At 38.2% G+C, this 13,807-nt stretch overlaps 1 protein-coding gene across 2 annotated transcripts in view; it reads left to right on the forward strand.

Moving 5' to 3' along the window:
* LOC120439136 (basement membrane-specific heparan sulfate proteoglycan core protein-like) overlaps positions 1 to 13,807 on the forward strand; it is an 88,779-nt gene that overhangs the window by 13,067 nt on the left and 61,905 nt on the right. For both annotated transcript variants that reach the window (XM_039609861.1, XM_039609862.1), the window contains exons 3-4: positions 8,051 to 8,323; positions 8,520 to 8,786. In XM_039609861.1, the coding sequence (XP_039465795.1) occupies positions 8,051 to 8,323; positions 8,520 to 8,786 (540 nt within the window). The remainder of the gene's footprint in view (positions 1 to 8,050; positions 8,324 to 8,519; positions 8,787 to 13,807) is intronic.

Here is a 13,807-nt window from a genome sequence, read left to right on the forward strand (position 1 = left end):
CAGGTCTTAATGCTCAATTCCGATTTTTTGATCAAATCCGATTTTTTTGTCTGCTTGTTCACACTACAAATAAAATGCGACTACAAACGCTCGCCAGTGTGAAAGCTCAAAGCGGCCCGCATGCGCAAAAGGAGATGTCACACACAACGCGCTGTTTAGACCCAGAGCAAACAATATTCCTTGACTGATGGCCCTTAATATAAAGACTTTGGACTTTACGTTTCACAATTTTTGCTTTAAGTTATTTTGTTATTTACATAATTATGTATATAATCTAATAATTATCCTTCTTGCTGTTTTAGAGGAGCGGTGCTTCAAAGGACAGTTGCAGATTTCTGTCAGAATCTGCAGATTATACAGTACAAATAAAATGTTCACGTTTCTCCAACGTTGTCTTCCCAGCAGTTTCACTGACATCTACACTGGATGGCCAGGAAGCGTTCGCGATGTCTTCTCCGGCGCTGATAATTGGCGTCTGTCTTGTGTCAGTGACGTAAAAGATGGATTTAATGCGACCTGACCGTTCACACAGCAGTCGCTTTCTAAAACATCGGATATGTATCGGATTCAGTACCACATACGAAAGTGACCCAGATCGGATTTGAAAATATCGGATTTGTGCTGTTCACACTGTCACACCATGATCGGATATGGGTCGTATAGGGTCAAAAAAATCGGATTTGATGCGCTTTCGCCTGCAGTGTGCCACCTGCTGCAGAGATATTATTAAATAGTGATTAAAAATCTTTAAATAATATCAAACTTAAAACATTCAAATGTAACACTGTTGTAAAAAAGGACAAGATATGAATGCTGTAGAGACTCATTAATCTGATGATGTAGCACACAGAGCGGTAAATTAAACATTTTTATTCCCGTTGACTATTTTATCATTGAGTCCACTCTCAGTGCTGCTGTTGATTTCTGAGGCTCTGAAACTTTAAACTGGATCCATTTAAACCTTAAAGGTTACAGTCCCACAGCCTAAACAAGGAAACATGGAAATCACTTTAGTTTGTTTGGAGATCAAAGTGAAATTAATTTGATTTGATTGATTTGGTTTTGCCAAATTCTGTCCCTACCATCTGAACGTTGGAGCAGAAACCGAGACTCATCAGACCACTGTGTGGTTACAGTCTTTCACTATTAATACAATTATAACAGTTATAGCTACCTACAAGGCAGCACCTCTTCCTGCTGTCTTAGGGTGAGAGACGGGGTACAGACAGGTCACATCAGGGGTTAAAAATACCTTTAATTAGTTCCTGCAGTGTCTGCTTACAGGTAGAGGGAGTTTGGTTTTACTCTTTAGATATATTTATTGATATTTACTGTCCTTTATTCATACATCTGTGTGCTTGAGATTTGGAAATATTTTTAAAAATTATAAATAACCTTTGAAATAATGTAAGACAAATGTTTGAAAATACTTACAGTTTATGACAAAGATTATTATTATTATTATTATTATTATTATTATTATTATTATCATTATTATTTTGAATGATATTTAAATAAAATAAATGTTTTTAACATTTAAAACAAGTCTTGGGCTTGTGACCTCCTCATTTCCTCTTTAACCCTCAGTCAGCTCACATATGTGTAATGAAACTTACTGTCTGTCTGTTATTGGTCAGTTTAGTCTGTGTGTTACAGGCCTTTTCATAAAAATCTGGTCAGACCTTCTTAAGTTGTTATTTCTGTGTAAAAGGAAGGAAGCAGAGAGACAAAAATTTGATCTCTTTGTTTCCTTCACAGTTCGTTGGTATCTGCTGTGCTGCTGCTTCACTCTCTCTCTATACAGAAAGTTGTCGAAGTTTTCAGACGTGTCACTGCTGGATGTGAGGATGGGAGCCACTTTGCTCTGTGAGCTGGGCCTATTCTGTGAGTACATCACTGACTTCTATTGTTTGATTCATACTGATCCATAAACATGTTTTAGTAAGAAGAACAGAGCATCAGTCATTTGTACCATTTCAGGTCATGTGATCAGAGGACTCTCATGTTTGTTACCAACATGGTTGTTTGTAGACTGGATTAGATTTTAGTGCACTGACTCAGATCAGAGTGGATCTGGTTTAGTTTTTCTAAGGTTTGTTTCTCCATCAGTGATAATTTGATGCTTTTGTCATCCTAATGTAAAAAAAAAAATGTAACCAGTCATAGTAAACACTGATTAAACATATAATGGCAGTGATTAAAACCAGTGCTAGATTTAAACAGCCTTTTAATGCAGACTAACAGTAAACTGCTTCCTTAGTCAAGGTATAAAAGAGTACTACACTGATCCTACTCCTTACTAAATGAAACTTGCTTCCTTTGTTTTAACAAAACCCTCCCAGTAGGCAGGTTTAACTTCAGCTTAATGGTGTTTGCTGTTGAAGACACGTAAATTATTTCCACCTTATATTATATACCACCTTCTAGAGAAATTCTTGTTGAAAGAAGTGACCCATTGCAATTTGTCAATGACATCAATTTTTGAGATTGTCAAATACATAAAGGAAATACTGGGGAGATCATTTCCCTTTTGGAACCCAGTCGTTCATCTGTTGCCCAAAGAGGATGGCCTGTACCGTTTTTAGGACACTAATGTTTTGTTGTCACCATGTTTGTTTGTAGACTGGATTCTATTTTAGTGCACTGACTCAGATCATAGTAGATGTAAATCTCCAAGTGTTTTAAGGAGCTTGGTAAGAAAGCGTCTGCACTTTAAACCCTAGTGGGATTGTCAATTAAGAAGGTGATTAACTCACTATTGATCATGTGCCTCAAGAAATGAGACACATAATTACCAACAGTGTTTTATTTATGTTACATTTAAAATCTAACATAAACAAAACACTCACATGATTTGAGTGTCTTTAGTTTGATAATGTCTGAAGTTTCTGTCTTTATTGTAGTGCTCTGTACGCTCGTCTGCACTGGACACGCTCAAGGTGACTGAACAGTTTTCACTTTTTCTATTTCTTCCTTTTTATTTAGCAAAGATTATTCTCAACCTGTATGACTCTACATAAATAAAGTATTAATAATCAATCAACATTTTGCCTTGAGCATTACATAAAGTGTTTCAGATTGTCTGTTGTCTGATTGTCTGTTTGTGTTGGATTCTAGTTGCTGTGCTAACTATTGAACCCAACTGGTCCAGTTATTTCATTGGAGAGTCTGTTAACCTCAAGTGTGACATGAATGAAGGAAAAGACACTGACTGGTATTATAAAATCAACAAGGATGGTCGAGAGTATGTCCGCTACAGGGAGAACAAAGACTACACATTAGAAATTAGCTCTACAGGTGACAGTGGTGAATATCAGTGCTCTGGTAGCTGGAAGGGGACAAATTATACAAAGAACAGTAATACTGTCTTTATAACTGTATTAGGTAAGTCCTCAGTGATTAATACTGTGGTGATTCCTGTTAAAATACTCATCTGAATTATAAAAAATGTGTGTTTAATAAATGTTTCATTGAAAGTATTGTATTTCTTATGTGTTGGAACTTTACACACTACAACCAAAATACTCAGACAATATGTCATTGCAGCATGTGCATGTTTTAATGTATAACAAGAATAACTGTGGATAAAACTTAATTTAAATAATGAAAAAAAGAGCCATCAAAAGATCCATATAATTTAAGGTGACGATGTTTCTGTTGTCTAAATGTGTGTGTGTGTGTGTGTGTGTGTGTGTGTGTGTGTGTGTGTGTGTGTGTGTGTGTGTGTGTGTTTCTTTCAACAGTGAACTGCATTAGTTTACATTCAGTGTGACTTCTTCAGGCCTGAGATTGGACAAATGTTTATACCGTGTTTATATAGCGATCTACAGACTGAATTACTGCAGCTCTGTCACCATGTTGAGACAGAAATCAGAAAAATTTAAAGTGACTTAAACTGTAGAAAAAAAATATATAATGAAGACATTTGTAGATTTTATGGGGGGGGGGGGATTATTTTTTTTTTTTTAACCTTTTATACATTTATATTGTATCAGGTGTACATTTTGTTCTCTTCTTTTTCATAACAGCAGATAAACCCAGGGCCACACTGACAGCAGGAACAACAATCATACCAGTAGGGGGCAGTGTGACACTGACCTGCTCTGTGCAGAGCTCTGATGGATGGAAATATGAGTGGTTCAGACGAACCCAAACAACCTCTGAAGTTCAAATCAGAGATCAACAAAACAGAGATATCAGAGTATCTCAAGGAGGAATCTACAGCTGCAGAGGAACAAGAGGAAACCCAGTTTACTACACTGATATAAGTGATGATGTCACCATTGAGAAAACCTGTGAGTTCAGTAATTTAGTTTGAAATATACATTCACTCATGATTATCAAACATACAATGTGAAGTTTTCTGTGTTGATTTCATGTTTCTATTTGTATCTCAACTGTTAATATGTGTAAACAGTTTCCAATAAAGTTGTTGTAAAACAACAACCCAACTGGCCTCAGATATTCAGAGGTGAGACGATCACTCTGACATGTGAGGTGCAGGAAGGAGGTGAAACCACTGAGTGGGAGTATGAATGGAGAGGACCCAGGACACCCACACAGTGGACACACAATAATGATGTGACATTCAGAGTTTCTGAGTCCAGCAGTGGAGACTACATGTGTAAGAGTCGGCGCAGAGATGACTCATATTCTTCAACAGAGTGGGTGAAGCCTTCACATTGTCAGCATCAAGTAAGTCATGTTTGTTGTGTGATCTCCATTTGACAAATGTCATAATGGTCAGCACAGGATGAATTCAATGGTCTACAAAGCATGTTCCATTGTTAGTCAGACAAAGAGCTGCAGCTGATAGTAGCCTCATTGTAGACAGTTTGTCACCACTTTGTGTCATCAACTTTCAGCTGGTATAGAGACGCCAATGCTGACCTGCTGCTCCATCACCTGAGGACAATAATGACACAAATAATGAGAGCTAATAATGATAATAATAATAATAGTTTCCAACAAATAGCGGGAAATCTACAATTGTTATAAGACAAAATAAGTCATTCTGGCCGGTCATCTCATAAAACACTGCCATTTGTTAAAATCAAAGACACACATATGGCGGGGTTTAATGTAAAAAGAAATGATGAGCAGATTTGAAAGTTTAGTGAAAATATTCGGTGTTGGAGCCACACCAGGTTCACTCCAAAAATGACATCAGGGCAAAGCAGCAGATGGAGGAGAATCGAGGGAGGGAAGTTAAAAATATAACATAAAAAAAAAACATTTTTACTGTTGCTATGACTACCATCCTCACCACCACTAGTCACCTCCAGCAGGAGGCGAGCATATTGAGACTGATCCCTTTAAAGTCACTCACAGAACCTGAAGGTGGTCCAGTCTAGTGTGTGTGTGTGTGTGTGTGTGTGTGTGTGTGTGTGTGTGTGTGTCTGTGTGTGTGTGAGAGAGAGAATGTAGAATCACAAAAGTGATGGATGAGTTTGATTTACTGTGTGATTTGTGAGATTTTGATGTTAGTTACTGTCGTTGACTGTGTCAGGGAAGACCTCCCTGCTTTATCAGTGTATCTAGTCTCATTTATTCATAATTTGTGTGTTCAAACATTCAGACTTTCTATAAAACACTGAGTATCTTTAATTAATGTTGTTATGGAAACTTTTTTCATGCTGTGAAACTTGAAACTTTAACCAGGACTGCTTTGTTTTTAACTGTTACTTTGCTCACAGATGCTCTAATCGATCATGTATGCATTTTATTGTGTAATAACAGCAACTGCAGATAAAAACAATGCTTTAAAAAACTAAAGGAAACATTAAAACCTTCATAAAAGGTGACTTCTTTCTCTTATACAGTATAAACCATACACAAAGCATATCACTCTTAACCCATCATTGTGTTTCCTTCAGCAGTGAACTGCATTAGTTTACATTCAGTGTGACTTCTTCAGGCCAGAAAATGGACAAATAGTTTTACTGTGTTTACTTTGTGATGTAAGAGTTACTGCAGCTCTGGCATCATGTTGAGATAGACACAATTCAGCAACAGAAAATCAAACTGTCTTAAACTGCAGAGAAAAACAAATATGTTTTTTCAACTAGGAAGTTTTTTTTAAGTCTAAATGTATTTTCTTGCATTTTTAGTCAAGATGATGAAAAATGCATATGTTTCCTTGTTCATAACAGCAGATAAACCCAGGGCCACACTGACAGCAGGAACAACAATCATACCAGTAGGGGGCAGTGTGACACTGACCTGCTCTGTGCAGAGCTCTGATGGATGGAAATATGAGTGGTTCAGACGAACCCAAACAACCTCTGAAGTTCAAATCAGAGATCAACAAAACAGAGATATCAGAGTATCTCAAGGAGGAATCTACAGCTGCAGAGGAACAAGAGGAAACCCAGTTTACTACACTGATATAAGTGATGATGTCACCATTGAAATAACCTGTGAGTTCAGTAATTTAGTTTGAAATATACATTCACTCATGATTATCAAACATACAGTGTTAAGTTTTCTGTGTTGATTTCCTGTTTCTATTTGTATCTCAACTGTTAATATGTGTAAACAGTTTCCAATAAAGTTGTTGTAAAACAACAACCCAACTGGCCTCAGATATTCAGAGGTGAGGCGATCACTCTGACATGTGAGGTGCAGGAAGGAGGTGAAACCACTGAGTGGGAGTATGAATGGAGAGGACCCAGCACACCCACACAGTGGACACACAATAATGATGTGACATTCAGAGTTTCTGAGTCCAGCAGTGGAGACTACATGTGTAAGAGTCGACGCAGAGATGACTCATATTCTTCAACAGAGTGGAGTGAAGCCTTCACATTGTCAGCATCAAGTAAGTCATGTTTGTTGTGTGATCTCCATTTGACAAATGTCATAATGGTCAGCACAGGATGAATTCAATGGTCTACAAAGCATGTTCCATTGTTAGTCAGACAAAGAGCTGCAGCTGATAGTAGCCTCATTGTAGACAGTTTGTCACCACTTTGTGTCATCAACTTTCAGCTGGTATAGAGACGCCAATGCTGACCTGCTGCTCCATCACCTGAGGGCAATAATGACAGAAATAGGATAAAAATATAGTTCTTCAAACTCCCTCAACAAATGAAAACAAATATGAAAATTCTTTAAAAAAAGAATAAACGTCATTCAATCATCTCATCAAATACTGGCGTAGATTAAAATTAATCTGAAGCACACACACACGAGTGGGTTTAATAGAAAGGATTTTGATTTTATTTCTATTGAACTCATTGATTTTCATGTTAACCTCAAAGTCATTTTATGAAAGCAAATCAGACTCATTCCAACTTCTTCCTGAAAAAGTCTCATTTGTACATATAACGACTTTGTGGGGAAAAGTGTGTTGATGTTCATTCTTTAAAAATAAGTTTCTGTCTTTGAATCAGACGTTTTTCACTCACTTTATATGAAAACAAAACAAACAAACAAAAAAACAAACACAGGTAAACAGTAGAAGCTCAGATGTCCCAGTTTTACTGCTGGGCTCAGATCACTAACAGTTAACAGTTCACCGATCTCTGCATAAATAAAAGAATTAAAACAAATAATGTGTTACAATTTTAAAAATTGTACAAATACATGAAAGTGATGAACATCAGCTCAACATTTTATTTTGCTGTTGTAGTAGGTGTATACAACATTTAAAATGAAATGTTAAACGATAGAAAATAACGTCCAGTCAGCTTTTGTGTGTGAACTTGATTTTTTCAAATAGGTTTTTAATAATATTTGTAGTAAGACGACTTTAAAAACACACACATACTTCTCTTTCCAAGACTCTCCTCCCACTCTGACAGAAAGTAAAGAAGTTGTTCAGTGCACTGTAACTATTAAAACAGTAATGAACAGAAAACAGAGATGAGGCATTCAAACTATTTTTGATTTGAAATCTGCTTTTCTAGCAGTCTGATGTCTCACATGCAGAGAAATTACACGTTGTTTTCTAAATTGGTCAATGTTTAACACATAATCAGTGCTGTAAGAAATTTCTTCCTTAGACAACCAACAATTTAATGATTAACTTTTTCTGTATCTTCAACAGCAAGTAAACCCAGAGCCACACTGACAGCACAAAGTTCAATCCTACCAGCAGGGGGCAGTGTGACACTGAGCTGCTCTGTGGAGGGCTCTGCTGGCTGGAAGTTTGACTGGTTCAGACGTGATTCAGTCTCTTCTAAAGCTCAGCTCATGAGAGGAAATGAAGCAAACAGAGTTATTAGTGTCTCACAAGGAGGTCTGTACCACTGCAGAGGAGGGAGAGGAGATCCAGTTTTCTACACAGAGGACAGCAGTGACGTCACAGTTACAGAAACTTGTGAGTTTAATTATTTTATTTCTGCCAAACTGAGAGATGTTATTTTGTGTTCTGTGCTAACAATTTTATTCAACAACTGTGAGTTTATTAACCCTGAGATGAAAGACAACTCCTGACAAATAGAAGAATTTATTCCGTCTTATTTTTTATCTTCATGTTTCTATTTGTGTCTAACTGGATATTTTCCTGTGAACAGTTCCCAGTAAGCCCACTGTGACCCTGCAGCCATCCTGGACTCAGATATACAGCGGTGAGACAGTCACTGTCAGATGTGAGATTCAGGGAGGTGAAGGAGCTCAGTGGACGTATGAATGGAGAGCAGCCAAGTTAAACACACCTCCAACATCCAATGAATACAGAATCATCAGAGCTACTGAGTCTGACAGTGGAGGATACAGCTGCCGGGGCAGAAGGGACTATTTCTTCTCAGAGTGGAGTGATATCATCACACTGACTGTATCATGTAAGATCTTTCATCCAGAGTATCTAAATAAGGAAAAAGCACTTCTTCTTTCTTACAGCTTTATAACTGTCTTTCATGTTGGTCAGTAAAATGTTTAGTTTTTATTCCAACAACAAAAACCTGAACAGCAGCTTTTTATTCACAGTGAAGAGAACAAAACATATGAGAGTAACTTCTCTGCTGTGCAGCTCTAATACATGAAAGATGAAATGCAGAACAAATGCTGAATCTGTCTCAGCTGCTCCACCACATCCACTAAGAAACATTAAATCCACTGATTGTTCCTCATGTGTGTTTTTAACTTAGAAATGCAGCAAATTAAATCTGAAAGATTAGTGTTGTATTTGTGTGATAGTTGTACAGTTTGTTGTAGCTTCACCATTAAAGTTATGTGATATTTATTATTTCCATATTTCCACCAAGTTATTTCAACTGGTTCGATTCAGTCATTGACTTTTGTTCTTTTTCTAAACTGAACTGCAGATAAACCAAAGGCCAAACTGAGAGCTGATAACACAGCTGTTTCAGTAGGGGCAGTGTGACCCTGACCTGCTCTGTGAACCCATCATCATCATCTGGATGGAAATACTACTGGTACAGAGATGAGAAATCCTCTGAAGCCCTGACCACACAAGATGCAGTTTTCCACTCAAATGGACAAATCAGTGTCTCACAGGAAGGACTCTACAGGTGCAGAGGAGGAAGAGGAAACCCAGTTTACTACACAGAGGACAGCCAGTCAGTCAGGATTGGGAAAACTGGTCAGTTTAACATGAAGTCAGATAAATTCCTGATTAAGGAGGAAGATGAAGAACAAAAGGCATTAACATTTTTGACATTCATGTGTTTTTATTGTACTTTCTTGAACAGTAACAGCCTCAAACAGGCCTGTTGTGACTCTGTATCCAAACTGGTCTGAGATATACAGAGGAGAGACGATCACTGTCAGATGTGAGATCCACGGAGGAGACACTGAGTGGGAAACAAACAGCAGGATAAAAGCTCCAAATCAAAATGAATACAGGATTAGATCTGCTTCATCATCCAACAGTGGAAACTATCGCTGTAAGGGCAGAATGAAAAGTTCACAGCATCAAACAACAGAGTGGAGTGATTCAGTCACACTGACAGTTTCTGACAGTAAGTAGAGTCATAGTTCATTTAAGCTGGAAATAGAAACAGTTTGTAAAAATGTGTTTTTATTAGTACATGTTGAGATATTTGACATGTTTAGATAGTCTCACTCTTAAAGTTCATCATAAATATTTGTGAGTCAACATTTTAGTGACATTGAATTCAGAGTTAAGAGACGAAACATTGAGAGAAAATCTTTGTTGAACAGATAAACCCCGTCCTGTCCTCACTGTGTCTCCATCATGGCTGAGTCCTGGAGCCTCAGTAACTCTGAACTGTGAGGTTGAACATCCGTCTGCAGGATGGAGCTTCTACTGGTATAAAGCTGTTCCTGATCTATCAGAGAAATCCTCCAGTTATGAGCTGCTACCTGATGGCAGTGGGACTGCACAGGACTCCTACATCATTCATGGACAGACACACACAGCAGGATATGTGTGCAGAGCTGGAAGAGGAGACCCAGAGTATCACACTGATCACAGTCAACCAAAGTTTGTCTGGTCTGCAGGTCAGTTTGAGGAATTTTAATCTTCATGTTGATGATTTGAAAGTCTGTAAATCTGGCTGCATAACTAGCAGGACTCCTGTGAACCACACAAAAGTCAGACGTATATTTTCACTGTGATATTTTGAATCCTAACATGTGTGAGCTTTGTCTCTTCACTGCATGTTGTTTCCAGATGTTCATTCAGCAGCGTCTCTCACAGTGAGTCCTGACAGAGTGCAACACTTCACCTCTGACTCTGTCTCACTGACCTGTGAGGGAAACTTCACTGAGTGGAGAGTGAGGAAGTTCTCTGAGGACGGCCGACTGTACTCTGACTGTAGGAGAATGACTGGATCCACATGTAACATCAACACATCAAAGTCAGATACTGCAGTGTACTGGTGTGAGTCTGGATCAGGAGAGTTCAGCAGTGCAGTCAACATCACTGTACAGAGTATGTTATTATACATTTACTTCTTGGATTTTAATGATTTAAACATCACATGAACTTTTGTCCCAGCTTTGCTGTATGTGGAGTAATTTATGTGGGGAAAATAAAGCACATACAGCAGTTTTTAAATACACAAGATCAGATCTTCATGATGAAAAGCATTTGTACAATCTGTTCTTATTTTTGTTTGTCAGCTTTTTCTAAAAGTGTGCACCAGCTGATGTGACTGAAACAATTGTGTGTGATTGTGTCACAGATGATGGTAATGGTCCTATCCTGGTGAGTCCTGTTCATCCTGTGACTGAGGGAGCTTCTGTTAGTCTGAGCTGCAGTTTGAGAACACAAAAATACTTTCCAATGTGTTTTTCTATCACAATGACAAACTTATTCAAAATGATACCCGAGGGGAGCTGAAGATCTCTGCAGTGTCAAAGTCTGATGAAGGTTTCTACAAGTGTCAGTACTCAGGAAGAGAGTCAGCACAGAGCTGGATGTCAGTTAAAGGTGAGCAGGATCAAAACATTTGATGCATTTTGTAAATGAGTTTTATTTTAAGGCTTGAAGTTTCCTGGTTCTATTTTCTGAGACACTTTATGAAATTTTCATGAAATAATAAATATAATGAAAGTTATAATAATTAATGTAATTAATTAAGTAATAATTAATTATGATTATTTGTTATAGTAACTGTGTCAGGAGCTGACAGCTCTTCTTCTCCTGTGTGGTTGATTGTTGGACTGGTTTGTGGAGTCTCTCTCATTATTATTCTCCTGCTCTTGTTGTATCACTGCAGACAGTCCAAGTGTAAGAGCCTCTTTTGTGTTATGATTATTATTAGTAGTAGAGATGGACCGATCCGATATTACGTATCGGCAGAGGTGGAAAGAGTACTCAAAATTTGTACTCAAGTACAAGTACTGTTACACTGGTTAAATTGTACTCAATTACAAGTAAAAGTACTGGTGTTAAAAAAATACTTGAGTAAAAGTACAAAGTACTCTTCTCAAAAACTACTCAGAGTATTAATTACTTTTTAACAGACTGATGTTTTATTCTGTCGTCAATAGCAGGCATTCAACTCGATTCACCAGTATAAATATTTATGTTCAAAGCACATTTTTCTGATGAACAAGGTATAGAAAGGTAACTTGTTTTGTAAATAAATGTAGATATAAAAGAAGGAATTTCGTTTGTTAAAACAATGACAAAAATGTTTCTGAACATGCGTAAACCGTTTAAACTTTTCCCCATACACTGAACAACAGGCAGGTAAGTGTCTTAAACTCTTAGCATTTCTGTCACACTTTACTTTCTGAACCTTTTGTTCAGTTTCAGCAAACTGGTTTTCTAAATTAACAGAGGCTATCCGACTTCGTTTGGCTGTGAAGAGTAAACCAGCACAGCTAAAAAAGTCGTTCACACGCTGCAGAAGCAGGCAGAGCAGTGTTCAGTTCAAGAGAGGGTTTTGATGGCTGAGAAGGAGTGCAGCAGCTCCATAGTGTCTGTGGCACAAGCAAGATAACCATCAAGCTCAACTGCACTTTGCAGCCTTCTGGAGATTGGTCTGGAGAAGAATTCATCTTCATCAGATGACTCTCTTTGCTGATCCTCACTCTCATGCTCCATCGTTTCAAGATGTTGTTTGATGTATGTCAATGCTGTAATTTCAAGTAGATAACACAGTTTTGTTATTTAAATTTCAGTGATTATTCCTGAACACAAATTTAAAATCGGCAAATTCTCAAAAAGGATTGTTTAGTATTCAGGACAGACCATCAATAACTTACAACATATTAGGTGAAATACTCACTTAAGCATGTGTTCAAATGTAAAAAAATAAAATAAAAATGGGATCACATGAATCCTTACCAGCCTCTATTACATCTGCTCTGTCAGTCCAGGAAGTCTTGAACTTGGGTAAGAGGACTGCAGCTGCAGCCAACTCTGGATCCTCCATCATCGGTCCAAAACGCTTTTGAAGGCCATTTTGCAGGGCTCTGATGAGTGGCACGCATGTCTTGCTTGATGTCTCCAGCCTGCTAAGTTTGGACAGTAGTTGTTGGATTACTGGCAGGAGCCATCCCATAAAGGAAGTGGACTCAGACTGAAGGATGTTTGAAGCTTTCACCAGTGGCTTCATGGTGGTACAGTACTCCCTAAGGAATGCAACTTCTGCAGGACTCAACCTGTAAGACACAACAACAAAACCCACCATGACTATAATAAGGATCTTCTGATTTAATATTAAGAGTCTGCTCACGTTTTTAACCATCCATTAAGGAAAATTCACAAAATTTGCAACCATATTGGTAGGTGTCCAATTTTACTCACATTTTCATCTTGAACTCCTCACAAATGCTCCTGATGGCATCTTCCCCCTTCTCATCAATGATGCGTATTATCCTTTCAATGGCAAGGTAGGTTGAATTCCACCATGTTGCATTGGGACGAATGATCTGTAGCTCACACTTGTCCTCTACCACGTCATTAGCCAAATGAGACCGGCCAGTTTTGTTCCAAATGGCCTGGCATTTTGCAAAGGTTGCACGGGAGAGCCTCTCATAGGTGTCATTCATGCTCTCTGCTAGGGCAGCATCAGTTGTTGCCACAAGGTTTAGCAGGTGACATGCACATCGCTGATGAGGCGGGAGTTGATACTCCAAACCAGAGTCTTCATCAAGAATTGCACTTGCCTCATGGTAGTCAATATGGTCAGTCAGGTCAGTTTCTGGGTCTGCTTCATCTTCAGCTTCATCTGCATCATTTTGTGCCCCAAACATGTGGAAGGCCTTGACAAAGTTGGATCCACTATCAGTTGTGGTTCTTACAACTTTGCCTCTAATCTTGTATTGGCAATGGATATCATCAAGCGCACCAGCAAGCATGTCAAATGTGTGAGACCCTCTCAACCTTTTGCACTCTAGTGCTGCAGATCTTCTTTCAGGGACT

Source organism: Oreochromis aureus, linkage group 3 (genome assembly GCF_013358895.1).
Source record: "Oreochromis aureus strain Israel breed Guangdong linkage group 3, ZZ_aureus, whole genome shotgun sequence".
Lineage (NCBI taxonomy): Eukaryota > Metazoa > Chordata > Actinopteri > Cichliformes > Cichlidae > Oreochromis > Oreochromis aureus.